Raw genomic sequence first — 27,695 nt, forward strand, 5'->3', positions numbered from 1 at the left:
GTGTACTTTCTCAACATTGAAATGGGGATAATGATTGTTGTGACAAACAAAATATCTTATTTGTTTACATGTGTATAGAAATGTATAGTGTACATGTTTATATTTGCTTACAGATGCACCGGTGCCTGGACATAGTAAATGCTCCATGAGTGCTAATATTGTTCTTTTCAGGGGTCACTCTCTCCATATCTCTGCCACCTCTCCACATCAGTCTGGATTCATAGTGTCTAAGACCTTCCAGATTGAGATCCAGAAGAAAGAGTAGCTCTCTCCAGAATTACTGACTCTGTCCTGTCATCCATGAACCAGTAACTATGGCCGGGAAAATCCCAGTTCTGATCAAGCTTGGTCTTCATGAGAATACTCTTGGAATAGGGGAGAGATGTCACTTAGAGTAGGGGAGGGGAGGTTTCCAAAAAAGCAAAATAGGTGTGCTATGGCCCCCTAAAGAGTAAATATATACCAGGGAACCAAAACCATAAGTGACTACTGCAGGCTCGAAAAAGAATAATACAAATGAAGAAGTTAAATTAAATGGGAAGGTTAGAACCAGACCATGGGAGGTTTATTCCTTGGCAATGGAAGGAACATGTGAACAAAATGAGGAAATTTGGGGGCTAGAAGACACAACTGCAGCGGCCAAGTGCCAGGCAGGTAAGGAAGTAACAGTTCAATTTGAAACTCTCCTTACCATCTGTTCACGTCCACAGTGAATGACAAAAGCCGTTTTGTGGCTTTAAGTGTCCTTGATCTTTCCATATGAATGTTGACTGTGTTTAACAGTATGTAGGTAGGACCACAAAATGTACCTTTTTTATACAGAGAATTATTTCATCACAGCTAACCAAAACCAACAGCGTATTTTATTATACCATAAAGATTTAGATCTGGCAAAACTCCATCATTAACTGTAAGAGTAATTTAGAGGTTGGAAATTATTGCTGTGCCTTTTTAAAAAATATAATACAGGGTGAATGCATTTGCCAGAGCTAGCAGATGATGTATTTTTACAGAAACCATTACCAAGATTGTAATTTAAAGTAACAGGAGGACCACTTTAGCGCTGATAGGAACTGCTGGCTAATTCTATTTCAGATTGATCACAAAACCTCCCACAGCCCCCATTTTCTCATGTCACGCAGACACACGTTTCTGTGTCATGTAATTAATATAAAAGTTATGGGTCAAATAATGTTTTCCCTAGCTTCAAATCTGCTTATACGGAGTATTTGTACAAATAGAATGTTGAATGTGCATTCATTCAACAAACATCTCTTGAATTCCTTCTAAACCAGTGTCCTTGAGCTGCTTTCTATTAATGTATTTAATCCTCTCAATAATTGAGTATGCAGTGGGAGGGTTCACTCCATGATAGTTAGATAGATATGCAGACACACATATATAGAGATACATATATGTAGTTATTTTTAAAGTTAAAATGCTCTTATGACTCTTAGTACTAATTACCAGGTAGCATTGTTCCCTTTGGGGTGGGTGGAGATGAAGTCCTAAAAGTGCCCTGCTTCATTTGCATAAAATCTCTCAAGACCTCAGAATTTGGTGTGTTTTAGAACTTTGACATCAGAAGGGCCGGGATTCAAATCTGCTCCCTGCCACTTACTGCCTGACTAAATTAGATTAAGCCCTCCTAACTCCTCCAAGCCTCGGTTTAAAATGGAAAAAAGAGTAGCATTCTAAAAACAGCATTTAGATGAAAATGCTGTTCCGAGAAAATGAGTTAAGGCTGTAAGTTAACTCAGTCCCAGTCTTGGGGAGTGCTCAGTGAATGTTGGCTACTATTATTAATCACCCACATGAAGCTTGCATCCCCTTGTGCAGTTCTCATTTCAAAAAGTCATTCTGCCCAAAGGCAAATACCTCAGGCGGCAGATAATTCATTCGTTCCCAAGGCAGCCCATTTTATCTTTGGACTACTCTTTCTGACTTTTGGAAAATTATTTCTTATGAGGAGTAAAATCCGTCTCTCTGTAACTTCTTCGCATTGGTCTTAGCTCTATCCCTTAGGACCTTGTTGTACATTTCTCATTCCTCTTTCATTTGACAGCCCTTCAAATATGGAAAGACAACTAGAGTTTCCCACTGAATTAGATTTCCTCTAAACTCAGCAGCCCAAGAATGCCTGGGGTTAATGTTGATTAGTCTTATGTTATTGTTTATTTTGATTTGTTTCCCTTCCAAGTCAATGTGAAAAGACAATAAAATTTAATTCACACACACGTGCACACACACACACACACACACACACACAAAGATGGTTCAGCTTCAGCCTCAGTATTTTGCTAAAATCTATTTTTGCCCTTGGCCTTTAAAGGTAGAGTCACGAAATGCCTGTTTCAATATAATTCCCAGAATTCCTGAAATTGTGAGTAACCAGCCATTATGAGAATTTTTTTAGGATACCTTCAAACACAATCAGCATACCAGCTCAGTAATCGACCAAGACATGTCATTCACCTTTGTGGTTACCACTGAGTATTCACTTTTAAATATAGGTGAGCATTCTTGATGTAGACAGGAACATAAGCCTTCTGTGCCACACAGATTGAAATGCTATCAATGATAGCAAGTATAAATGTTTATCTATTATTGCACAAATAAAACTAGGATTTTGAAAGCTGTGAATTTGGAGCATGAACACATTATTGAAGGACTTTCAAAGAGTTAAAAAATAGGGAAACATAGTAACGGTTAAAAAAATGTTTATATTAGCTGAGAAAGTGTTTCCTATACCAGTGCTTCTCAAACGTTAATCTGCTCAAAAACTGTCTGGGATCTTGTAAAAATGTTGGTTCTGATTCAGTGGGGTAGGGCCCGAGATTTGGCATTTCTAGCAAACTTATAGGTGATGGCTATCCTGAAGAATATTAAACCCTGATTGTGACAATAAATGCTTATAAGATTGAATTACACACGGCAAATAAACAGAATTAGATAGCATAATTCTAAGTTTATATCATTATTTGACCACTGCAGCCAACGAAATTGTCTCTAATTACTTTTTAAAAATTTCAAATATTTAATTCCATCGAGGTCACGCAGGCTGCTTTCAAGAGGAAGACTTAGTCTATGAATATTTTACAAATAAATTAGTGTTTTTGTGTTATAATGTAAAGCATTGAAAATTTGGCTAGTAGATTTTAGCAATAAATTTCAGTAATAATTATTTTTAATAAAATTATAGATTTATTCCAGTGTTGCAGGGGTTCATTTTGATGGATGTGGTAGTTAGGTTTACGTGTCAACTTGGCTGGGGGATGGTGCCTAGTTGATCTGTCGCTGTGGACTTATGTCATCAGCACATGAATTTCATCTTCGGGTGATTACATTTTCATTTGGCTAAGAGTGCCTTGTGCAATGAGTGAGGTTTAATTTAAGTAGCTGGGGGTTTAAAAGGAGAAGTCAGAAGAGAGAGAAACAGCTCAGCACAGGTCAGCTCAGAGCCGACATAGACCCAGATGTTTTGAGATGCAGTAAGGAAACGTCCCAGGGGAAACCATTTGAAACCAGAAGCCTGGAGAGAAGGCCAACAGATGTCACCATGTTCTTTCCCATGTGACAGAGGAACCTGGATAACAGCCAGCTGCCTTCCCTCCAAGGAACTGTAAATTTGTAACTAAATAAATCTACTCTATAAAAGCCAATCCATTTCTGATGTATTGCATTCTACACCTTTAGCAAACTAAAACAAATTTTGGAACTAGAGAAGTGGGATACTGCTGCATTTGTAAACACCAAACATGTTAGAATGGCTTTCTAAATGGAAAAGGGGATGATTCTGGAAGAATTGTGAGAAGCTTGATAGAGAAAGCCTAAAGCACTTTGAACAGACTGTTGGTAGAAATATAGATTCTAAAGACACTTCCATTGAAGCCTTACTCAGGAATGAGGAATGTGTCATTGAAAATTGGGAGGAAGGCAATCCTTGTTTTAAAGTGGTAGAGAATCTGGCAAAATTGATTCCTGGTGCTTGATGGAAGGGAGAATTTGTATGTGACCATCTGGGATACTTAGCTGAAGAGATTTCCAAACCAAATGTGGAATGTTCAGCCTGGTTTCTCCTTGCAGCTTATAGTAAAATGCAACAAGAAAGGGATAAGCTGAGAACTAAACTCTTTCGTACAAAGAAACCAAAAGCTGATGGTTTGGAAAATGAGATGGCAGAGGTTATTGCCCCATGTGAGGATTTAACCAAACATGGGGCCAGTCAACCATTATAGGACCAGCCAGATTTGGAGATGGAGTTACCCAGAAAGGATTTTTGGAAAGTCCTATTGTCTGATGGTGTTGACATGCCAAGTCAACAATTTTTTTGTGATACCTGCATAAATGGAACCACTGCCAGTCTGGATTTAAAGGTTCAGGAAAGGGACAAACTGAAGGAAAAATAACCTCAAAGGCAGAACCATGGAAGCTATGGCCTGGAGTCAAGAAATCTCAGGGCAGGTGAGTGGACCTACACACAGAGGGGGGAGTTTGCCCTGAGGCAGAGAGCAGGCCTTCTGCCTCAGTCTTCAGGAAGAGTTCTAGTGCTCCAGGCCCTAGAGAGGGTAGAATGCATTCTCCAGGAATTGGGAAGGTGGGGGTGAGCCTGGCTACCATCCCATTGTTTTTAAGGAGTTGAGCATGTGTACCAGAGATGGCTGAGAATCTGAGTGCCACCCAGATGCTTGAGGAGGGTGGGGCCAAGAAAAAGTGGTCCGCCCCTGTTGCAACTCTCATCCCAGTGTTTGGAGAGAACAGGGTTGCTGTGTTGGCTCTTGAAAAACGCTGCTTTCTAAAGCCCCAAGGATGAATGACTCTCAGACTTTGAAATCTAATGGAGTTTGCCCTGTAGGTTTTCAGAATTGTTTAGGTCCAGTGGCCCCTCATTTCCTTCCAATTTCTCCTTGGAACCTAGGAATATGTTATTTCACACGGCAAGGATTTAGGTTGCCAATCAACTGACTATAAAATAAGGAGATTATTCTGGATTATCTGGGTGGGCCTAAAGTAATCACAAGAGTACTTAAATGGAGAAGAGGGAGGCAGAGGGTCAGGGTGCTGTGACCTGAGAACTATCCCACTGGCCATTTGTAGCTTTCATAATGGAGGAAGTGACTGTGAGCCAAGTAATATGGGTAAAAGGCAAGAAAATGAATTCTCCTCCAGACCATCAGAAACCCTGTTGACACCTTGATTTTTGCCTGCAGTGCCACTTTGAAACTGTTATGTATCCCAGAAAAGCCGTGTTCTTTCACCGTAATTCAATATTGTTGGCTGGGATCTTTCTGATTAAGTTGTATCCATGGAAATGTGACCTGCCCAATTGTGGGTGGGACCTTTTGATTAGGTGGTTTCCATGGAGTTGCATCTCCACCCATTCAAGGGGGGGGGGGTTGCTTACTGGAGCCCTTAAGAGGAAACCATTTTGGAAAAAGCTTCAGAGCTGACACAGATAGAGAGGTTGGGAGATGCAGAAAGTAAACACCCCTGGAGAAGCTATTTGAAACAAGAAGCTGGAAAAGAAAGCTAGCAGATGTTGCCATATGACCTCCCAGCTGACAGAGAAACCTGAACATCATCAGCCTTTTCTTGAGTCAAGGTATCTTCTCTGGATGCCTTAGTTTGGACATTTTTATGGCCTTAGAACTGTACACTTCTTAATAAATTTCCTTTATAAATGCCAGCTCATTTCTGGCATATTGCATTTCTGGCAACATTAACAAACTAAAACATCTAGTGAGACCCATTTCAGATTTCTGATCTCCAATGCATTAGATTATACATATGTGTTGTTTTAAGCCACTAATTAGTTGTCATTTGTTATAGTAGCAATAGAACCTACTAAACTTGGCTTGGGCTGAATACTTATTTTAAGGCTTGGCCATGCTCTTCACAGCAAAACTGTGCACCTCTGACTATACATATTTCCATATCCATAACTATATCCATATTCACAGCCTCAAACGTTATACATTCTGGACAATTCAGCAGTTAATGTCAAACAGCCTGACAAGTAATGAGTGCTGCACCTCCTTCAATATATAGTCCAAGGAAGGCTCACTATCAATTAATCATATAATTTTGTTGGCCAAAAAAGCTGATTAAGCAGGTCTGTAAATGTGAACCATTTCCCATGGCCATGACTGGATAACTTCTGGGATAGACAATGGCTTGGTGGTTTACTCTGAAATTGAGGTATAAACGTCCTTGATTTTACAAACAAGTTTGATTAGGGCATGAAATGTGAGAATAAATATGCTCCCTAAGGCATTTAATTATTTTTATATTTTCAAAGTATGCTAAAGACAAGATGCAACATCATTGTGACTCTTAAGGGACAAAAAAAAAAAAAAATGGCAAATTGTAGGATCTTCTCACATATCTCTTCCCTTCTCTAGATAGTATATTCAGACCTGATAGAAAGGTTTGAGACACTTACTGCTGTGGTTAGAGGCTGAGCATTCACTAAGCTTATTTGAGGTTATTGACAAGTTTTAAAATTACAGTGTTGACTAAGTGATGCATGCATCTATCATTATGAAATATTTCTTAGACTCTTGTGAAGGAAGGGTCCATTTGTTAATAAGTAACCATGTGAGTGCTTCTGAAATTTCCTCACTGCTCCCTGTGATAATCAACAGATTCATTCCCCAGTCAAATTAGTTTCCTAGAATCCAAACATACACTAAAATCTATATTAAGTTCTTTGTTGGCAGAGTTCTCAAAGGAAAGACATTTGACACATATACTATCTACCTATAAGAGTCCACAGTTCAATTAGCAATGGACTTACCAGGCTCCTTTAAAGAAGCTCTGAACCAACCATACATGACCCAGTGAATTTGAGTCACCCTTGCCCCCCCTCTCCTATTCAGACCACTTTTCCTGGTATACCAGGTGTCGCTGATGGTTCTTCATATTGACTCCTATACACAGCCCAAGACTGGAGACTAGTGCTGTGGCATTTTCTACTTGAGACTGAGAACACAATTTTGACTTGCATTTTTGTCTCTGCTTTTGCCTTCCTTTATTGATTCAGTATCATTTATTGAGCCCCTGTTTTGAGCCAGGCACTGTTCCAGTACCGTTAGCCTTTGCTCTTGCTATCCTAAATACTATCATGAGCCCAGTGTCAGTCTGTAGTCAGCTCTGAAACTAGAGCAAGACAATACCAACTGTTGACATTCTTTCAAAGTAATTTTTAGGTTTATTATTTTATGCGTTTATGTTTGTCAATAAAATCTACAAAAGTCTATCAGTTTTTCCACAATGCAATCCTTTATTGATAAAAGAAAAAAAAATCCCTGTTAACTAACATCATTTTAAATCTGATTGTTGTTGTCTTTTGGAATCAATTAAAGGAAGAGAAACTCTAACACTAAACTGCAGAAAGCGCTGATGTATATGCTATAAGGAAATAGGGAAAACCAAATGTAATTAAATGTAAAACAATAAACAGAGCAACAGCTTAACCCCTGACTCTACCGAGCAAGGATGGACTCTTGTCAACCTCAACCAGGCTGAGTATGTTTAGCTAATAATGGTTATGATTGAACAGATGACTCAATTATGCCATATGCCATTTTAGTGGCCCCAGGAGTGTATTTGTGAACACACAGAGATAAATGTAATTCATTATTATGTTAATCAAGACCAAAGGTCCTACAGCAGGCAGGTAGGAAGAAGACAGCGCCTAATCAAACATTTGCTTTTCTGTAATAAACATCATGGGAGGAAAACAAGGGTCTTAATACCCAAATAAGTTTACAATGGCAACAGTGCTCATAGATGATGTTTTCTAGAACAAAAGCGTTCATTCAGGCTGAAATAATGTGAAAGCCTTTCTAAGATGTTTTCCCATAAACTAATTCTTTGGGTTTTAGTTCACACTTTTTTTCCTTTTGCTACCTGATTGTGTTACAGCTGAACCAATTTCTACTGACATTTACGAAAAAAAATATGCATAGTCTGAAGGAGATTCATGTAAGTAATCATTTGAGGAAAATACAGGTAGAGTAGAGCTTTGCTTGAGATTTCAAAATACAAATCAGAGTTTACAAATAAGATTGAATTATGATTTCTTGATCAAATCACTGTTAGTTTAGCTTTAGTCCTTTCATTTATAAAAGAAGAGCATTTTAATTTTTTAGAGAATCAATACAAAATAATAGGCTTAGATTGATCTGAGTGCACAAAAAAATAATGCTACTTATTGGTTACTATAGAAATTCTGCTGGGTCTCAGGCTCTGCTAGAGCAGAAGCTTGGCCTTTGCTTCATTTCATAATTTTTTACACATTTATGCTAAAGCTCTGGTCCCAGGATGTTCGGTTAGATCCTTTGACTATGTCCCTATCTCTAGTAATTCCAAATATAACTTCATGAATAGATTATACAATTTCTTTCTTAGACAGAAGTAACATGATGGGCTTGAATTCTATTAAATCTTTAATTTGTCGTCTATGTTTCCAATTTAACAGCCTCATATTTAGTCTTTTCCTAGTTTCTCTTTATCCTTGTTCAAAACAGAAGGCTAGATGTCGACCCAATTCTTCAGTTAAGTATGTTCCTAGAGTGAGTGAAGTGTAAAAGATATTTATAGTTACTTTCTGCTCTTTTATATCATGCCTATTAAAAAAAGATGTAATATAGCTGAAAATTTTAACTTGATAGTATTGGTTTCAAATGTATGTGTTCTTTTAAATATCTATTTTAATTTTTAGTCTATGTTGTGTTAGGGCGTCACAGACACCTGTTAGATGGCCTTATCTACCCCCATCTCTGTCTCCAGGGAAGTCAAGACCACATGCTAAATGACCACACTCAGGGCTTCCCACTACCTTCATCTCCTTTTCTCTCGTGTGCCCTTCCACAACCTGGGGGAGATGTGAAGTCTAGTGAAAAAGCCCTGCCAGACTTCAAGCCCCGAAACCAGGAACAGGAAGCCCCAAGTGCTTCTCAGATCTGGAATTCCCAGTAGCAGGGCCTCCTCTCCCAGGTACAGAAAAAAGAAACACAATCACACAGTATACATCTGTCTCTCTTATCTGGCATGAAGTGACACTTGTGGAGTTGCCATGTAGGAACCCTGAACTGGAGCAGCTTTCAGCCACCCTAGGAGACAGCCATGAGGGGACTGCTTCCCCTCATGGGGAATTCTTTTGGATTTTTTACTAAGTGGTGAGGAGATTTGCCCTTATTTTGTGCAATAAAGGCATCACTTGCTGAAAATTTCTACTGTGCTTTGAACCTGTGTTCCCACAACACACCATTGTAGTAGCCTGCTTCACACATTGTGTTTTTGTTATTTGTATATATGTGTTTTCTTCCTCAACAAAATGCATATATAATATAAGGTTGAGATTAGACTTAGGGCTGGAGTTAGAGTGTCCTCTTCACTTTGCATCCCCCAATGGTTATTGTGTTAACCCCTACTTTGGTATTTTTTTAAGTACATCAAACATATGTTAAATTAAAAGAAATTTCTTTTAATCAATTTAAGTAATGCTTATCAGAATTCCAGATCTGATAAACACTTGGGGCTGCCTGTTCCTGGTTTCAGGGTTTGAGGTTCTACTTTTGGATGGACCAAGTCTGCAGGCTAACAAACTTCTATGTAATTATTTTAAAATACTGAAATTTGAATATACTAAGCATATATTTACTTAAAGCTGCCAGAATGCAATATACCAGAAATAGAATGGCTTTTAAAAAGGGGATTTATTGTTGCAAGTTTACAATTCTAAGGCCATAAAAATGTCCAAACTAAGGCATCCAGAGAAAGATACCTTGACTCAAGAAAGGCCAGTGGGTGGGAACACCTCTGTCAAGCTTGGAAGGCACGTGGTGACTTCTGCTAGATTTTCTCCCCTGGTTTCTTCAAATGGCTTCCCCAGGGGCATTTTCTTTCTGCTTCTCCAAAGGTTTCTGGCTATGTGGGCTCTGAAGCTTTTTCTAAAATGGTTCCCTCTTAAAAGACTCTAGTAAGAGACCCAGCTTGAATGGGTAGAGACAAATCTCAATGGAAACCATCTAATCAAAAGGTCCCACCCACAATTGGGTGAGTTACATCTCCATGGAAACAATTTAGTCAAAAAGATCCCACCCAATAATATTGAATAAGGATTAAAGAACATGGCTTTTCTGGGTACACAACACTTTCCAACTGGCACTCATAGTTTAATTAAACAATGGATGAGGCATAAGGTAGATTCTCTTTTCACATTTAGATTTCAGTTCTCTGGAAACAAAGCCTGAGCTAGGTAATTATCATTACAACATACTAGCCATTGAGGTGGGTTAAAAGATGATAGATGGCATTATTTCTTATTCATCCCTCTTTAGATTTGTAGTGGATGCTAATCAATCAATTAATTAACCATTCAATTGACAATATTTTTAAATACCCATTATTTATCACCCATAATATTAGCTTTTAAAAGATTCCCAAAGGATACCAATCTCCTTTACAGATAACCCTAAAATTAATAAGGTAGCAATTCCTACTAATCAATTTGGTTGGTTTCAGGTGACACCTGCTATTGGCATTGTTGGTGATGGATCATTTTTTGTTGGTGATTCACTCTGAATAAAAAAAATCCTGAATAAAGAAATATAACTCAGGATCTAACAAATGTTTTTCTGAGTTTTAAAATTTTTACAATTTTAATTGGAATTCTCTTTAAGTTATATAACAAAGCTGCATTTGCCTGTATGTTTATGGTTTATGTTGGAAGGTGGGTGACAATTCTTCTATAACTCTGATATTTCTTTGCACATGGAGGGAGGTTAATCATTTTAATATTCATAAGCTCCCTTTGAACCCAGGAGAGAAAGAGGCATGCCCGGATTGGTCAACTTGGAAGGAATAACCTGGATATTCCCTCTTTTTAATTCTTTCTTATTTCTTTCAGGAATAACATGGCAGAGGCAGAAGGTATTCGCCTCTGTTAGCCCATCACTTTGGAATTTAAAATCTGCCTTTAGAAAGCAGAGGATGAATCTATTGCTTCTATGAGATTGTCTCACTGTGTCTAGCAATAAGTGACCAGAGCCAGATCTGGTAATTGAAAGGGAAACAAGCTTACCCATTAAGTGGATGAGGTTTCTTTTCAGAAAACAGTGATCACTGGCACGCTGGCATTGTGGCCTGTTCATACACTCCATCACAATCATTCTTCCCCCTGTAAATACCTCTGGTTAAAAGCTGAAGAATATTTCTCCCTAAATAAAAGCCAGCTGCACCCTTTCCTTCAATGCACAGAGTAAGCTATGTCTTGCTGGATCATCTTAGACGTCAGAGAATAGGAAGCATATCTGGGTTATTTCCCCTCTGTGCAGAGGATCAGAACTGCCACCCAGATTCATGCCCAAGTCTCCACCGTCTTTTCTTATTTTACTACCCATCTGTGTAAAGTGGCATTTGAGCACTTTTTAGAAAAAAAAGAACATGTTATAGAGGAAACAACTCCTGTCATATATGGAAAGGGTGGGCCGAGAGAGGAACTACTGTTCTTGGAATGAATCTCAGGGAGTGGAAGGCTGAATGAATTTGAAAGATAAAGTGGGCTCTTTCTGTAGAACTTGCAACTTTCACCTTTCAGCACTAGGTCCCAGATGTCTCTGTCCTGCTTAGTATCATATTTTCATTTGGGGTCCATCATGGGGAAAGAAAGGAACCCAACAATCTAGTCAACTGTAAGTGGGAGGAGTTTTCACTGATAAAAGCAATCAAGACGTCACAATTAATAACTAATAATAAGTAGATCTTCAATGAAAGATCAACTAAGTTCTGAGTTATTGATGATAATTATTAAAGGCTTTAAAATATTTTCAAGTTTAGTGTCAGAGTTAACTTAGGCAAGATAATAATTTATGTACATCTGTTGTATTGTTTATGTGAGTCAAAACATGTATCTTTTATTGCCACAGATTGCAGTGTAATCAAATATGGGCGTCTCAACATCAACAGTAATTAGTTAGAAATGGAAATTTTCAAATGCTTGAACCTGATTAGAAAGTGATTTTTCCTCTGAAACCTGTATATGTCATGTAAAAAGATAATATTTAATTAAATAAGTGTACACATATAAATGTGTATGTGTGTGTGTCTGTAGCTGTATATTTACATATGCTTAATTAATATGTATCTTTAGTTAATTAGACTTGCTACCCTACATACATTTATATAGAGAATTCTAAGTAAATGCACAGGGCAGTGTTTGTTATCAGAGTTGAAGAAAAGTTTAAGATCTATAAACTACTAAAATTTGGGCTTACAGACTGAAATGAAGCATAGACTTCTTCCTTTCTTTTCATTTTCACTCTCTAGTTCTGTCTTCTCTTCCTCCCCCTCTCTGTTGCTCTTACCATCATTTCATTAGGACCTAACTTCACCTTTCTTTTGTGTCTGCGTCGGTTTTATTGGTTTTCTTGATCATATGCTCCCACCCAGACTGAAAGACTCCAATTTTTATTTCTTCCATCCCAATGAATGGCTTTATAACATTATATAAGGGTCAGAGGAGAAACAAGTCTGCTATTCATCTTCTTGAACTTATTAGATCATACATTTCCAGATCAGCTCTGAAGAAATATGATTCCTTATTTATCCTGAAATCCCTGACTTTGCAAATAGGGATGACCTGAATCAGGGCATGGTCAGAATGTAAGACAATAGAAATATTTTTAGTAATTCTGAGTCTACTCATATCAGAATATCATATTTAGAGTCTCTTCTAGCAACTTTAATTGGTGCATAAAAAAGATTCATTTCATGTTGCAGTGACTGTATACCAAGAACATTAAAAATATTGATTTAGATTGTTTAATCTAGAGAATTTTTGTGTATTTTTGAGTGGTTGTAATCATCTGGTTTCTACTTGCTACTGATATGTAGCAAGAGATTCAAATTCAAATAATCTAAGGGGATCAGACATATAACTTGAATAATGAAGCAGATCAGGTAAGGAGTAGGTGGAGATTGTGATAAACTAGTTGGGGATGTCCCAGTTAAGTCAATCAGCTGCTTTTCAGTTCTAGCTGTATAATGCATGCATATCACTCGTTTCAGCACCATGAATTCCAAGCTAGCATTGCAGAGGGCAGGCTTAAACCTGCACTGAACCAGTCCTGGACTTGAATTTAGTTAGCTGCCATCACGGTGCAGAAGTCCTGGGCAGCCCTGCTGTCAATGCTGGGGTGTGGGATAAGGACAGATCCAGTTCCATCTCTGGCACTGGGAATAAATTTTGCAGCAGATTATTTGGTTGTGAACAAATAGCAGACATACTTTTGTAAAACTGAATAGATCATCCATCATTCAATCAATCACAGTTTTTTCACATATTTGCAACATTGATGTATCTTATTAACATTTTACTTGTGAGTAATCTGGTCCATTTTTCAAAATTTGTCCTACTTTAAAAAATATATCATTATGTTTTGTTTGTAATGGTGAACATTTCTAGACAGGGATTGTGTCCCTAATGTACTCTAAAGTTACCAGTAAGTAAACAAACAAACAAACAGACAAGTGCTGGGCTTATTTCATTTTCAATCATTGTTTAATTGTGCCACTTGGACAAATTGCATCATTTGGGCAATTTATTTTCCACCAAATCACTTGCAACCATTTTTCCCACATTACCTGGCCCTTTCCTTTACACCCTCCCAGGAATTTCCTGTCCAGGTCTCTTTTAATGACTCAAAAAGTATCAGGTGATAAAGAGCACTAGGCACTCTTTAGTACAGTGCCAATAGATTATACGGACAGCACAATAGATTACATGGTTCTTGACTTTAAGTGGTGTGCAATTTGGGGATCTTGGTGGACTCAGCTTGAATGGAGGGCCAGCTGGGTATTCCATCCTGGTGGCTTGCCTGAGCTAAAGGAGTTTTTGATCCTTACAGTAACTGCACTGATACAGCTTCTGTGCAGCAAAGAATGGACTATGGGTAATTTCTTATCGGCTATACCAGAAGGGTGGTATTGAAAGGTGGGATGAGAGTAAATTGGCTTCTAAGATGTGATGGACAGAAAGACACCTGCCTCACACTCTTTCAAGGAAAAGCCTTCCCCCTACTCTGCCAGCTCTTGAGTGTATGGTTAGCAGAGGGAGAGATATCTTCAGATTGCCCAAATGCAGGACAGTTTCTACAGCCATTCCAGTTCCAGAGCTCCTGTGAGATTGGTTAAGGTTGTCTTCAGGCCCAGATTGCAATATGACCTCTCTGTCTTGCCCAGTTTTACTTCCTTGCCATTCTTTCCACAGGTATTGGCCCTGAGGGCTCTTTCTGATAAACATTCTGTGCTTGGTCCTGTAACTCCATATCAGAATCAGCTTCATGACCTAACATCACGCAGCTTTGGGAAGGAAAGAGGCAGAGGCATTGGGATGGTGGTGGTGAGGGGTGGTGATGGTAGATGCAGGGAAGTAGGTAGATAATTTCTGGATCAGAGAAGAAAAATCTGCTTAGCGGGTTGAGGAGGGTAGCATGAGTGATGGAAGTATCCCAGTCATAACACAATTATGTTCATCTGGGAAGCATGTGACACACTGAAAGGGACACACCACACTCAGTTCCAGGCCACTGCGGCCTTATGGGCATGGAGGTCCATTGTTATCAGAATTTTTGGATTAAGGAGAAGCCAAAAAATTATTAATATAACATTTTCTGATTCTTAAAAGTGTACAGGTTATCAAAAAGCAATCAACCTTAGGCTTCTGGTCGAGGTCAGGAATATTCTTCCATCTCTTGGGTATTTTGGAGTGTAAACATAGCCAGTAGGGCATAAATATGCCCACATTTTGTAAAGAGAAGGAGATGATCATTTACTGAACATGTACCAGGAGCCAGGCAGTCTGATTTGTATCTGTAATGTCACTTCTTTCCTACTTTGCTGTATGCCCTCTGAAACCTTCTAGACTATTTTGGTATAGAATTTGTGCAGTAAACTCACCACAGAATGAGCTATCCAGAGGCTTTTATCTGATTACTGGCAAAATTATGAGTATTTCCATATCACTCTTGGATAGGTTACAAACTTAGGAATCCAATATGTAGAAAGCATTGTAAGATAATATTTTTAAGTAAATAGAAGTGTTCTAACAGAAATTGCTAATTGCCTTAGCTTTCCGATATAATCAAGGGTCAAGGAACATGCGGTGGAGGAGTTTTGGGCCCAGGTTTCCTCACCCAGGGAGAAAAGAGTTTCCTTTGCTGAATCCTGGGCTCATTACCTAAAGCAGACTTCTATCTATCCATGATCTGATCCTGCAGAATGCCCATTTATATATTCTCTTAACCTCTGGAATGCTACATTTCCATAAAAGCTACCCCTCCTGGGACAGACCAATGATTGAATTCATGTTGTTGGGTTTTTTCAACAATATACGCATTCCAAACAACTCTGAGTCATTGAAGGTGCTATTGACAAACATAGTTGATGCCCCTTGACTGTATCTCAGTGGATTGAACTCTGAACTTGTTCTTCAACAGCAATTACTGTGCCTTTCCCTTCCATACCCATTCATTTCTGCCTTTGTGAAGTTCTTGTGAAATGCTCACTTCCCTAGCCACTCAGAAATGCTTTAAAAACAAAATAACCCAACTCTTAAGAAGCAATCAGCAGACTAATTAAGGCTCACCAAACAATTCAAGGCACCATGTTGTTCGTTAATTTGCATAGCAAAAATGGAGCTGGTGGTCTTAACCAGCCACTTTAATGGCATGAGTGCTTTGTAACATGGAGGAGTCTGCTCTTTTTGTACACTATTATAGAACACTGAATTGAACAAAGCAACATGCTTATTTCTGAACCATACCCCATTTCCTTCCAACATGTTTCCTTCAAATATTTGCGGAAGAGTTATGCCCTTTTAGTAAACTCTGCTTTCCACTTCCCCACTCCTACCTGGGATCTTTAGGAATCTGTGCAGGATTTTTTTGCTTTGTTTTGTTTTGACTGGTTTTCTGTGGTTGGCATTGATGCTCATAAAAGTTTCCAAATATTTCATCTTCAGTGATAAGAATATGAGAATTTGGGGGAATATTGGAGTCTAAAGGGAAAAAACATAGTTGAAAACATTAACAGAAAGGTGGGAAACCACTTTAATTCTCTCATTTTAAGCACTCTTGTGACAGATCCTAATAAAGACCCCAGGTATGAGCCTTACTCTGCCCCCCACTGGGAAACTGATTAGGAGTTAAGCAAAGTTAACAGTCCAGACTGCAGGAGTTGGTCTTATGATTTTCCAATTTAAAAAAAACAACAGAACAGTTTTGCAGTAAGCCATATATGTGTATTATATATAGATTATAAACTTTTTAAAAATAAAACATAAATACGAAGATTGACACACATACCACCAAAAAATCAAAATTTGAAGTCTGAAAGATATGTCCAGATGGTATCTAAACAATTCTGATCAGCCAGATCTGGAATCTTTTATAATATTGATAAAATTTGTGTTATTTGGGGTAAACAAAATATTAATCACCCAATTAATTGGCTTAGCTTTAGTCTCAGTGGCCCTTTTCCCTGCCCAAAATAGCCTTTCACTTTCATTTTTAATGCCTCTGAAAAAACTATTGATGTCTCACTGCTTTTCAATCAGACTTTTCTAGACCAGTCAATTAACAAAGCACTTATCAGATTACCTTCCATGTGAGAATCCCATGCTGAGCTCTGTGACTCTGGCATACAAAACAGGGACAAGATTGTGCCCTTCATATTCATTAGCAGAATAATTAATTTGAAGGAAGCAAATAATACTGTGGCAATGTATTAAAAAATAATGGAATTACATGACATAAATTTATTAATTTGTTCCTTCATTCAGCCATTCACTCAACAATTACTTATCAAGATTTTACTATGTGTCAGTCAGTACTCGAGGCCCATGGGATATGGGGGTGAACAAAGCAGTTATACCCCTGCAGATCCTCCAGTCTATGAAAACTCAAAACATGGTGAACTGGAGAAATGAGAAGAGCCTTCTTGATGGAGTTGGGCATATGTTGAACATTGAGTGATGAGTAGCATTTTAGTCACTTTTAATTTGTATGTGGCAGGGTCACATTTCATTTTCTTTTCTTGTGAGTATCCCATTATTACAGCACCATTTCTTGAGTTTTTGTTTGTTTGTTTTTGGGGGAAATGAACCCAGGACTGGAAACTGAACCCGGGTCTCCTGCATGGCAGGTGAGAATTCTACCACCGATCTATTCTTGCACCTCCCCATTTTTAATCCATTTTAAGGGAAGGAAGGACAGGCCAGTGAGAAGAGAAGGATAATCAAAGAAACAGAACTGAAACAACAACTGGGGAAATAAAAGGATCATTGTGATCACTGGTTTGAGTGAAGTGGACAAGATCTTTTAAAAAGTATTGGTATTTAGATTAAGTATACAGCTGGATGATAAGCAGGGAAAGTGAAATAATAGACAATAGGAAATCCTTGAGAAAACCAGGTATGATCAAAGGGATATTGTAGGAAATTAATCTAGTGGCACTATACAAACCTATTGACTCAAATCGTCCAGCTATTCTAAGAAACCCCTGGGCACCATATCCCTACCAAATGAGCAAAGGACAGAGAAATCACTGAAGACCTTGCCTTGACAAAAATCATGTTTGTAAAGGGCAAAAAGAGGAGGTACCTTCTAATTGTGCTAATAAATGATTTCATGTTATACTGCAAATTTAAGAGTTTGCATCTTATATTTAAATTCTAGTCAGGATATTATGAATTTTTCTGCCAAATGAGCAGTTAGTTCCTCAAGAACCTGATTTCAGTTGGCAAAAATAAGGAAAAAAGTGCTAATTAATAGGTAGTAGCTAACAGGACTATTCTGAAGGTTTCACAATGAAACATATTGCTGTCTTCATATGTATAGGGTAATATACAATGATAAATGCTGCATTTCCCTTTTAGAACCCATATACGGTTTATAAAAATTGGTATTTTTTAATGCTAATTATATCCTAATTCTCATGTGCCTAAAAGAATAGATTTGATAAGACTCTTTATTTGAGGTACTGCTATATGAATAATATAAGTATTAGTATATTTAGTATAGAGTATATGTGCTGGTTTGAATCTTTTATGTACCCCAGAAAAGCCACGTTTTAATCTTGAACCAATCTTGTGGGGGCAGCCCTTTTTTTTAATCCTAGTTCAATACTGTAGGGGAAACTTTTGATTAGAACATCTCAAGCATACATGACACACCCGATTGTAGGCGTGACCTTTTGATTAGATGTAGATGCGACTCTGCCCGTTCAAGGTGGGTCTTGATTAGTTTACTGTAGTCTTTTAAAAGGAGAAACATTTTGAAAAAACCTCAGAGCCAACAGAGAGAAAAGATGCAAATGCTTGGAGAACAGTTACTTCAGAGAACAGAGATGCTGATGTTTGGAGATGCTTGGAGCTCAGCACATGTTGCCGTGTGCCTTCCCATGAGATGTAAAGCAAGCTAGAACCTGGAGAGAGTCACAAGAAGCCAAGAGATGAAAGTCAGCCCAGGAGAAGCAAAGTGAGGAATCCCCACAGGAACAGAGGCTGAAAGCAACAGAGCCTGGGAGCAAGGGACCAGCAGATGTCAGCCCCTTGCCTTCTCAGCTGAGAGAGGTGTTCCAGATGGCATGGGCCTTTCTTGAGGGAAGGTAACCTTTTGTTGGTGCCTTATTTGGATATTCTCGGCCTTAGAACTATAAACTTGTAACTTACTAAGTTCACTTTTTTACAAGCCGTTCCATTTCTGGTGTATTGCATTCAGGCAGCTTAACAAACTAATACAGTATAATAGTATAGAAATAGTATAAATAGTAAAAATAGAAATAGTAAAAGCACACCCTTCCCTGTTTTCTCTGCTCTTCCTTATTCCTATATTACAGGCAAACACATATTTCTTCCTCCATTACTAGAACTAAAAGCACGATCACATTAGGCTAAACTTTGACTTAGCCCCATTTGAAACCCCAAATTTCAAACAAAATCACATATTATAAAGGGTCTTTTGAGTTTCTATTGAGTCTTGCTAAAATTTATGCCACTCTTGATGTGGTGGATCGGAACTGTATGTACCCCAGAAAATTATAATCTTAAAGCTAATCCATTCCTGTGGATGTAAACCCATTGTAAGTGGGGCCTTTTGATTGGGTTACTTCAGTTAAGGTATGAGTCAGGGTGGGTCTTTTTCCTCTTACTGGAGTTCTTTATAAATGGGATAAATACAGAGAGACACCCACAGAGAGAGAGAGAGAGAAAGTCATGAAGCAAGAAGCTGAAAGCAATGAAATCTGGAAGAGAAGGCAGAGACCAGCAGATGCCACCATGTGCCTTGCTATGGGACAGAGTCCAGGATCCTTGGCAGTTGATCTTCAGAAAGAAAGACTTGATTTGGGCATTCTCATGACTCCCAAATTGTAAGCATGTTAGCTAATAAATTCCCATAGTTAAAGCCAATGCATTTCACAGTATCTGCTTTGAGCAGTTTAGCAAACTAAAACACTTGAGGAAATGTGCACTCAGCATTTCTGTGGGGTTAAAAGCAGTTGGAATAAAAACATCTCCTGGGGGGATGCTTGCTGAGAAATTCCCCTTTCCCACAGACTACAAAGCATTATGTGATCTGATTCACTCATGCTCTAAAATATTAATAACCAACACCTCACTTAGGACTGTGGGGAAAAAAGTGAAAGCAAAAACTAAACTGTAGCATATATGGTGACACTGGCCTGTAAAAATTGTAAAAACATTATGTTATATATGCATATACATAGTATAATATTATATATATATATTATAAATCTTAGGTGAATTTTAGATACACCATGGTTTCCTTTTAGATGGTAATATCAAAAAAGTGCCAAATATTATTAATATGTACCCTTAGCTTTGAAAATTCACTCACAATATGTCTTCAATGCAATGTAAAGGGATTTAAACCAATCTCCATAGTTTAAACTTGGAGTTGTTTAGTTAAACAACTAAATTCAAGTCACTGTGCAGAAAATGCCTCCCAGAAACCATATCTGTACAACTAAATGTGCTATTACCATGGTTGTCCCCAAATAGAAAAACTGTCAATTAAAAGCCAGGCCTGCCTGAACAGTTATTCAAATCCTGGTGTGTGGGTCGGGGGTGGGGGGTGTATCTATGTGCGTGAGTGAATGTAATGGGAAGTGGAGTAGTTTGGATGAATTTTAATGTTTTGTCTGCTTAGAAAACCTGTCTGTTTTGTGACCTTGATGCTTGGTGAATGCTGTAGTGAGGTTAAGAAAAAATGTCTGAGTTTTTTAAATATTACTTTCCCTCAAGTAGGTTTTTCCATCCTCTGCATATAAGACAATATTGAGGCACAGTTGCATTTAAACGTATTTTTAAATGATTTAGCTTACTCTAATTTGGGTGGATCTCTAAACTAGACTGATAGTGATGGATAAATAAGTAGTAATGTCCCAGACAGCCACCTAACCAAATAGCTGCACAGTGACAAATTTAGAATGGAGACCATCAGTAATGAGTTTTCCCTAGATGCGCGGTCTTGGGCTAAGTGCTTCCCATGGGCATTATCTCAATTAATGCTCACACAGCCCCTGTAAAAAATGTTTCTCATTTTACTCATGAGAAACAAGCTGAGAGGTTAAGTTGCTCATAAACATTCACAGCAAATAGCAAGGACAGAATTGTGCCTGGCTCTGTTTGCCTTCATAGCCACACCCAACTATTTCTCTATGACAGCTAAAATGCTTCATATAACCCATTACAATTCAAAATAGCAATATCAAATGTACCCCAACATCACCTGCCAGTTTTAACATACAGAAGTTAACTAAGAGGCCAAGAACAATGACAATAACCACCATTTAATGAACACCTACTAGGCTCCTGATCCTGGGTATGTACCACATTTAATCCCCTTGGGGATTGAGTCACGTTCTCCATGGAGCACATGCTCAAGTCCTATCCTCCCATTCTGTGGGTGTGAACCCATTTGTAAATAGGACCTTTGAAGATGCAATTATTAGTTTAGGTGTGGACTCCTTTTTACATAGGATCTTCAAAGATCTTATTTAGATGAGGCCACACGGAGTCAGGTGTGCCTTAACCCATATTGCTGAAGTTCTTGTAGGCAAAAGAAATTGTATAGAGCAGCCAGATGTCAGCAAAAAACAGAGATGCAGACACAAGGAGACACAGATTGCCACGTGATGGGATTGCTGGAATGCCACATGCTCCAGGAGAAAGCAAGCCCTGCCAATACCTCCATGTCAGACTTCTAGCCTCCAAAGTCATGCGTCAATAAATTCCTGCTATTTAAGCCAGCCCATCATGTGGTATTTGTCATAGCAGCCTTGGCAAACTAAGACACCGCCTTTGAGGGAGATACTACTATCATCCTGGTTTATCAAAGAATTAACTAAGAATTAAAGAAAGTAGGTGGCTTGCCTAAAGTCACATGTTTAGCAATAGGTACAGCTGAGAATCAAACCCAAGCAGTCTGTCTCGAGAACAAACTCTTCAGAATTCTACTTCCCTCCAAGAAGAAGAAAACTGTTCAAAAGCAGCCACACTTGATGTCACACCCTCTGAGAAGCAGGCGCCTTTGCTCGGCTGTTCAGGCTTTCACACGGCTGCTCTGTACTTTCATTTGGAGATCATTAGCACATGCTTGGCTAAGTACTTCCATCTAGCAGCAAATAAGAAGACCTGTAAAGGGCTAGGAGGGAAGAGTGGCAGAGGGGGAATTCTGAAAGTAATGTAACTGTCTGCTTAGGAGCTGTGTAAGTAAATGGGCTGCAAGTCTGAAAGCATTCGACATAGAGACACGAGCCCTTCAAAATTAAATAGTCCTGTTGACAACAGTCAATTGTTAAACATGGTACCATATCAGTGTTCTTAGTTATGACCCTGAGTATTTAAAAAACAAGACAAATTATCAAGGTATGTGTAGTGAATGCTGTTCAAAACTCCTAAGAAATTTGTAATTTTAAGAAAGTTCTAACCAATACTAATTATTTTTAAAATTAAAATTTTGGCACATAAAATATTTCAGTATGAGTTCTTTGGAAAAAAAATAGGTGGAGTATCTCTATCCTTGGTAATGATAGATAAATATGGCATTACTCTTCTTTTTCAAAACTTTACTCATTTCAGAAGAATGTTATTTCCTGAATATATATGCAAGTGTGGAGGTCAATATAAGTAAATATTTTGCCCCACAGGACATCAGCAATCCCTCGCATAATACATTAGTTCTCAGAAGATCATTACTTCCCATTGTCTAGCAGAAATCTCTTTTGTTTCTATGTTTTTTCTCAACATTAAATTTATACATGCTTTCAGTAGAAAATGTTGAATGTACAGTTAACTTACAAAAGCATAAGAAAAGAAGTTATAAATCAATTGAACAAACACATTTACTCATTGCATTTTGGAATAGGTTATTGAGAAGAATGGAAACTTACCTGAATTGACATCTTTTCGGGTCTTAACTCTCTGTTGCTCAACTAACACAAACTAAACTACTTGCCTTGCAGTGCACTGAGAAAGCTCATTCTCCCTCTTCAAATCATACATCTTCTCTCTGTTCTGTCCTCTGACAGCACTTCTCTCTGTAATAACAGCAATATTGCTGATATTAAAAATATAGACAAAATTAAAGGAAATAAGTGAAGCTAACTTTCATTTGATTTATCTGTTATGCATATAAATTCTAATGGAATTAGGAGGAAAAAAATTCAGTTTAAATCTGGAAAGTGAGACCTATATTTTATACGTTTCCACGTATGTGTTATTGCCAAACACTGGATGGATAAAAAATTTAGCCACAAATTTGGATGTGAAACTTTCTGTTTGAATGGTTAGGTTATATAACTGAATCATGAACCTCTTCTGATTTCTTTCAGCTATTGTACCATTGAGTAGGCAGACATAGAGGGCAAATAAATATTTTGGTTTTGATGCAGATCAATTAGTATGCTTTTTTGGATATATTTGCACACTACTGAGCTAATTTCTCAAATGAGAAATATTCTTATCTGAGTGTCTCATAAAGCTGCATGTTTAGAATATTCTCTGGCGACAATTGTCCTGGAAGATGTGACAATTTATGGAATACAAACTCTTCACTTTCCAGTGAAAGCCAAGAGAGATTAGGTGATTTTCCCAAGAATACAGGAATCAGAATCTGTTTAATGGACTAATTCAGAACTTGGAGTTAAAGGCACTCAACAAAGATCAGAAATGATCTATGTGCAAAATCTAAAATGAACAGGTGAAGTTTTCTAGGGCAGACTGCTGGTTTCCATAGATGTCAAAAAGTCTTTTTACATAAAAATGCCAGGTTTCTTCTCTTTGTAAGAATGTTTGATTTCTAGCACCTTCTACATTGATATACTGGTAAATGTTTAATAGGCTTTTCAGAAAAACAAAATGTATGACACATTTTTACATTTAATCCGCCCTCTTATCATTTTTTCCCCATCACTTTTCTGAGTCCAGAAGTCAAACAGTATATTTTGCCCCAATTTGTAGAATTTTTGGATTTCTATGGCATAAACGTTTCAATGGTGGCTGATTTCAAGCGACCAACATAAGGTCTCAGAATCCAGAGTTGAAAAGAGATAAACTCACCTTTAAGAGTACCTCAATGTACAGATATAATAAACCCAAATAACTTCAAGATATGTATAATAGTGAAATGTGATAATAACAAGTGATGGATTTTGAATATACTACCTTGTTTCTAATATAATTTATAAAACTAAGTCTGTATAATTTGCTTAAAAATGTCTGTATTTAACAATTGTCTCACAAGTGTCCTGAAAAAAAATTGACAAATCAGTTTTTGCAAGCTAGTACATATCAGTTTTAGCCTCCACTACCCATCTCTTTGGAAGAAAGGACTCATGAAGACAATCTACAGAGGATGCATTGTCTCCATTTGCCAGGGCTACTATGACACATACCACACTTGGCTAGGAGTCCAGCAATAGGGTATCTGGTGGAGTCTGTAGTGTTCTGATCATGACTTTCCAGAAATCTGTGGGGTTCCTTGGCTTAAAGATGCATTTCTGTCCTGGTAACATGATGAGCTGCCTCAATCTCCGGCTTCTTCTTCTGTTTAGCTTCTATGCCTGCTACTGATTTCCTTTGCTTAGAAGGACTTCAGCCATGTAGGATTAAGGCCCACCTTCATTCAGTTTGGCCTAAGCTTAACTAATAATATCTTCAAAGGTCCTATTTACAAATGGGTTTACTTTCACAAGAAGGGGGTAGGAATTGAAAATGTCTTTGTGGAGGACATAAATCCATCTGCCATATGCACTATATATCATGGGCAGTATCCATCAAATCTAGTATTTGTGATGTGTATATACTCTAGGTGCGCTTTTAGAAGTATACCACTAGAGAAGTTATTTGAATAACTTTGGGGATCTGTCTTGTTTAAATACAGATTCTCTTCCTTAACTCTAGGGTGAAACATAAGAACCTGCATTTCTAACTTGTTTCTGGTGCTGACGAGCCATGGGCCACACTTTGAGTATCAAAGATCCTGCCTAATATCGTTTCAGTCTTATTATATAAAACAGCCAATATGTTGATATATTAATGTGTATATGTGTGTACACATATTCAAAATGAAAGGGATCCTTCCATCAGTCCGAATCAGAACTGTATGTAATTATGAACCATTCCTTATAATAGGGAGAAAAATAGGAGTTGAAAGAGTTGCAGATGTCCCAGTGGAGGAGAAAGAACTTGGACTAACACTGAGGACAAGTAGCATATGAGTATTCAGGAAGGAATTTGATCAAATTTAAAGGATGGAAGTCAAGGTTGATCAATTCTACTATTAAAAATAAATATATATGTATATATATTTGCCCCAATTCAGTTCAAGCTCAGAGAGATGTTAGGAAATCAGGAGAATAAGAGAAGGTTGAATTTCATCCGGAGACATTTGAAATAAATCCCGTAGGCATTTGTAGGAATGTAAGAACTTAATTTTAAAAAAATGTTATGCTCTAGGAAGCTTAATCTGGTGCAATACAAAGCAGAGACACATTACACTTGGCACGAAGAGGTCAGTTGTCATAAACTAGGGGTAAGTGATAAATCCCTGTGCCTGAGGGCTGGAAGAATACAGCAAGAATCTGGTCCTGTATATAGAGGATTAAGAGCCAGAGATGCTCAGCCATGGTGACTAGGAATGTGATAGTCCAACTGGGAGAAGGAACAGCCTATTTTCTTTTTCTATTATTATTTTTCAATTTAGGGGAAAACAGATGGATGGCATTAAGTTCACTAATCCATTTTTCTCAGAGTTGAAGTGATTCAAAATCAGAACTCATGGCAGGTTTAGTAACATGATAATCAGTAAGTTTATGGGCATAAATCTTTGAGAGTTTGTGAGAAATCTTATGTTACATTACCTTTTCTGCCTTTGACACCAAGACAATTTTGCTAGAACGAAATCCAACATTAAGTTACAACAATATTTAGCCTCAACATGGGGATATTTATTTCTAATCATTTCGCTATTTATAATTTTTTTAATTTATAGCAATGTCTTTTTCAGGTATAATCTGTACAAAAACATCAATGATAATAAACTTGCATGAATAGCAGTGGTCCTGGAAGATAGGTTCAGGAAGGCATGTATCTTAGTTTGCCAGAGATGCTATCATAAATACTACCCAATGGTTGGCTTAAACAGTGGGAATTCATTGTCTCACATAACCAGTGCTAGAAGATATGCTTACTCCTGGGTTTCTGGTGCTGGCTTGTCACGATCCTTGTGGTTCCTTGGCTTGCATCTCTGCCTCATGTCACATAGCTATGTCTTCTCCTTTCTTCCTTGTGTGACTTCTGGGTACATTTTGTAAGGCCCCAGTAATCCATTAAGACCCACCCTCATTCATTTAGGCAACATGTTAACTAAACCCATCTTCAAGAAGTCCTATTTAGAATGAGTTCAAACCCACAGGCATGTAGATTAAAAACATGTTATTCTTGAGCACATAACTCAGTGTACTACAAAAAGTCTGAAGAAATTCAGGAAGAGATAACCAAGTACCTACTGGAGGATAGTGTGCTGGTTTGAAAGGATGTATGCCCCGTAGAAAAGTCATGTTTTAATCTAAATCCAATTTCATAAAGGCAGAATAATCCCTATTCAATGCTGTATGTTTGAAGCTGTAATTAGATCATCTCCCTGGAGATGTGATTTAATCAAGAGTGGCTGTTAAACTGGATTAGGTGACGACATGTCTCCACCCATTCAGGTGGGTCTTTATTGGTTTACTGGAGTCCTATAAAAGAGGAAACATTTTGGAGAATAAGAGATTCAGAAAGAGCAGAGAAGAATGACATAGCCACAAGAAGAAGAGAGAACCAGCCAGCGACCTTTGGAGATGAAGAAGGAAAATGCCTCCTGGGGAGATTCATGAAACAGGAAGCCAGGAGAGAAAGCTAGCAGATGATGCCATGCTCACCATGTGCTCTTCCAGCTGAGAAAGAAGCCCCGACTATGTTGGCCATGTGCCTTCTCACTTGAGACAGAAACCCTGAACTTCATTGGCCTTGTTGAACCAAGGTATCTTTCTCTGGATGCCTTTGATTGGACATTTCTATAGACTTGTTTTCTCGGCCTTAAAACTATAAACTAGCAACTTATTAAATTCCCCTTTTAAAAGCCATCTTGTTTCTGGTATATTGCATTCCGGCAGCTAGCAAACTAGAACAGATGGGGAATAAAATTATGTTTTAAACCCTGAAAGTGTTTTTCAAACAATATTTTAGGGGATTTAAAAATATCTATTTTGGCTATTATTACTACAGGAGTAAGGTCTGCAAATGGTGAAAAGAATAGAAGATGCTTCTTCATGAACAGTTCACAATAAAGTTTGAATAGTAAAGGAAAAGAGTAAAGAATTTTGATTTGTTGAATGTGAGAGGCTATTAGGGAATCCAAGTTTTGGAAAGAAATTACAGAACCAGCATTAGGGTATCAATATATTTTTTAATTGTGATACAAAATTTGAATGAATATTGAAGGAGAGGAATTTGCTCATATATCTGATTTGGGGAACTATCTATGAGCACAAGCAAAAGGAGAAAATAATATAAAAAGATGGGAGAATGAATGGGAGATATGTTCAGGAATAAATAAGCAGCAGCATAGCTTTTCTTTACCCTTCAACCATAAGAAGAAACCAATTAAATAAATACACTGACATCAAATTCATATTTTGATTTTAGTGTAATTTGGATGAGAATTTCTTATCTTACAAAATCAGGTCAGTTATTCTTAATTTAAAATACAAGTTTTGTCCTAAATTAATACAATACCTCAGTGCATTTGAGCATACCAATGTGATCTACTTATGAAGTGAATTTCAGAGAAAACACGTATTTTAAAAATCCAGACAATTTGATTCACTAGGATAATTAAAAGGCACGGATTCCATTTACACATCAAAAGTCCCTTAATAAGGCAGGCAATGGTGGCTCAGTGACAAAGTTCTCACCTGCCATGCCAGTGCCTGCTTATGTAAAAAAAAAAAAAGTCCCTTAATAAAACATGATAGATCAAAGGTTCACCTTTCTGTGGTTCTGGCAGTACTGACAAAATAGTACCCTCTAACAGCTTCTATGGATCTGTTACAATACATTTTGA

The 27,695-nt window shown here is 37.8% G+C and overlaps 1 protein-coding gene across 1 annotated transcript in view; it reads left to right on the forward strand.

Annotated features, from left to right (window-relative positions):
* Positions 1-578: 578 nt before the first annotated feature.
* The window catches only part of NYAP2 (neuronal tyrosine-phosphorylated phosphoinositide-3-kinase adaptor 2), a 214,668-nt gene continuing 187,551 nt past the window's right edge, over positions 579-27,695 (forward strand). The window contains exon 1 of the mRNA XM_077151801.1: positions 579-654. Coding sequence (XP_077007916.1) covers positions 579-654 — 76 coding nt within the window. The remainder of the gene's footprint in view (positions 655-27,695) is intronic.

Source organism: Tamandua tetradactyla, chromosome 3 (assembly GCF_023851605.1).
Source record: "Tamandua tetradactyla isolate mTamTet1 chromosome 3, mTamTet1.pri, whole genome shotgun sequence".
Lineage (NCBI taxonomy): Eukaryota > Metazoa > Chordata > Mammalia > Pilosa > Myrmecophagidae > Tamandua > Tamandua tetradactyla.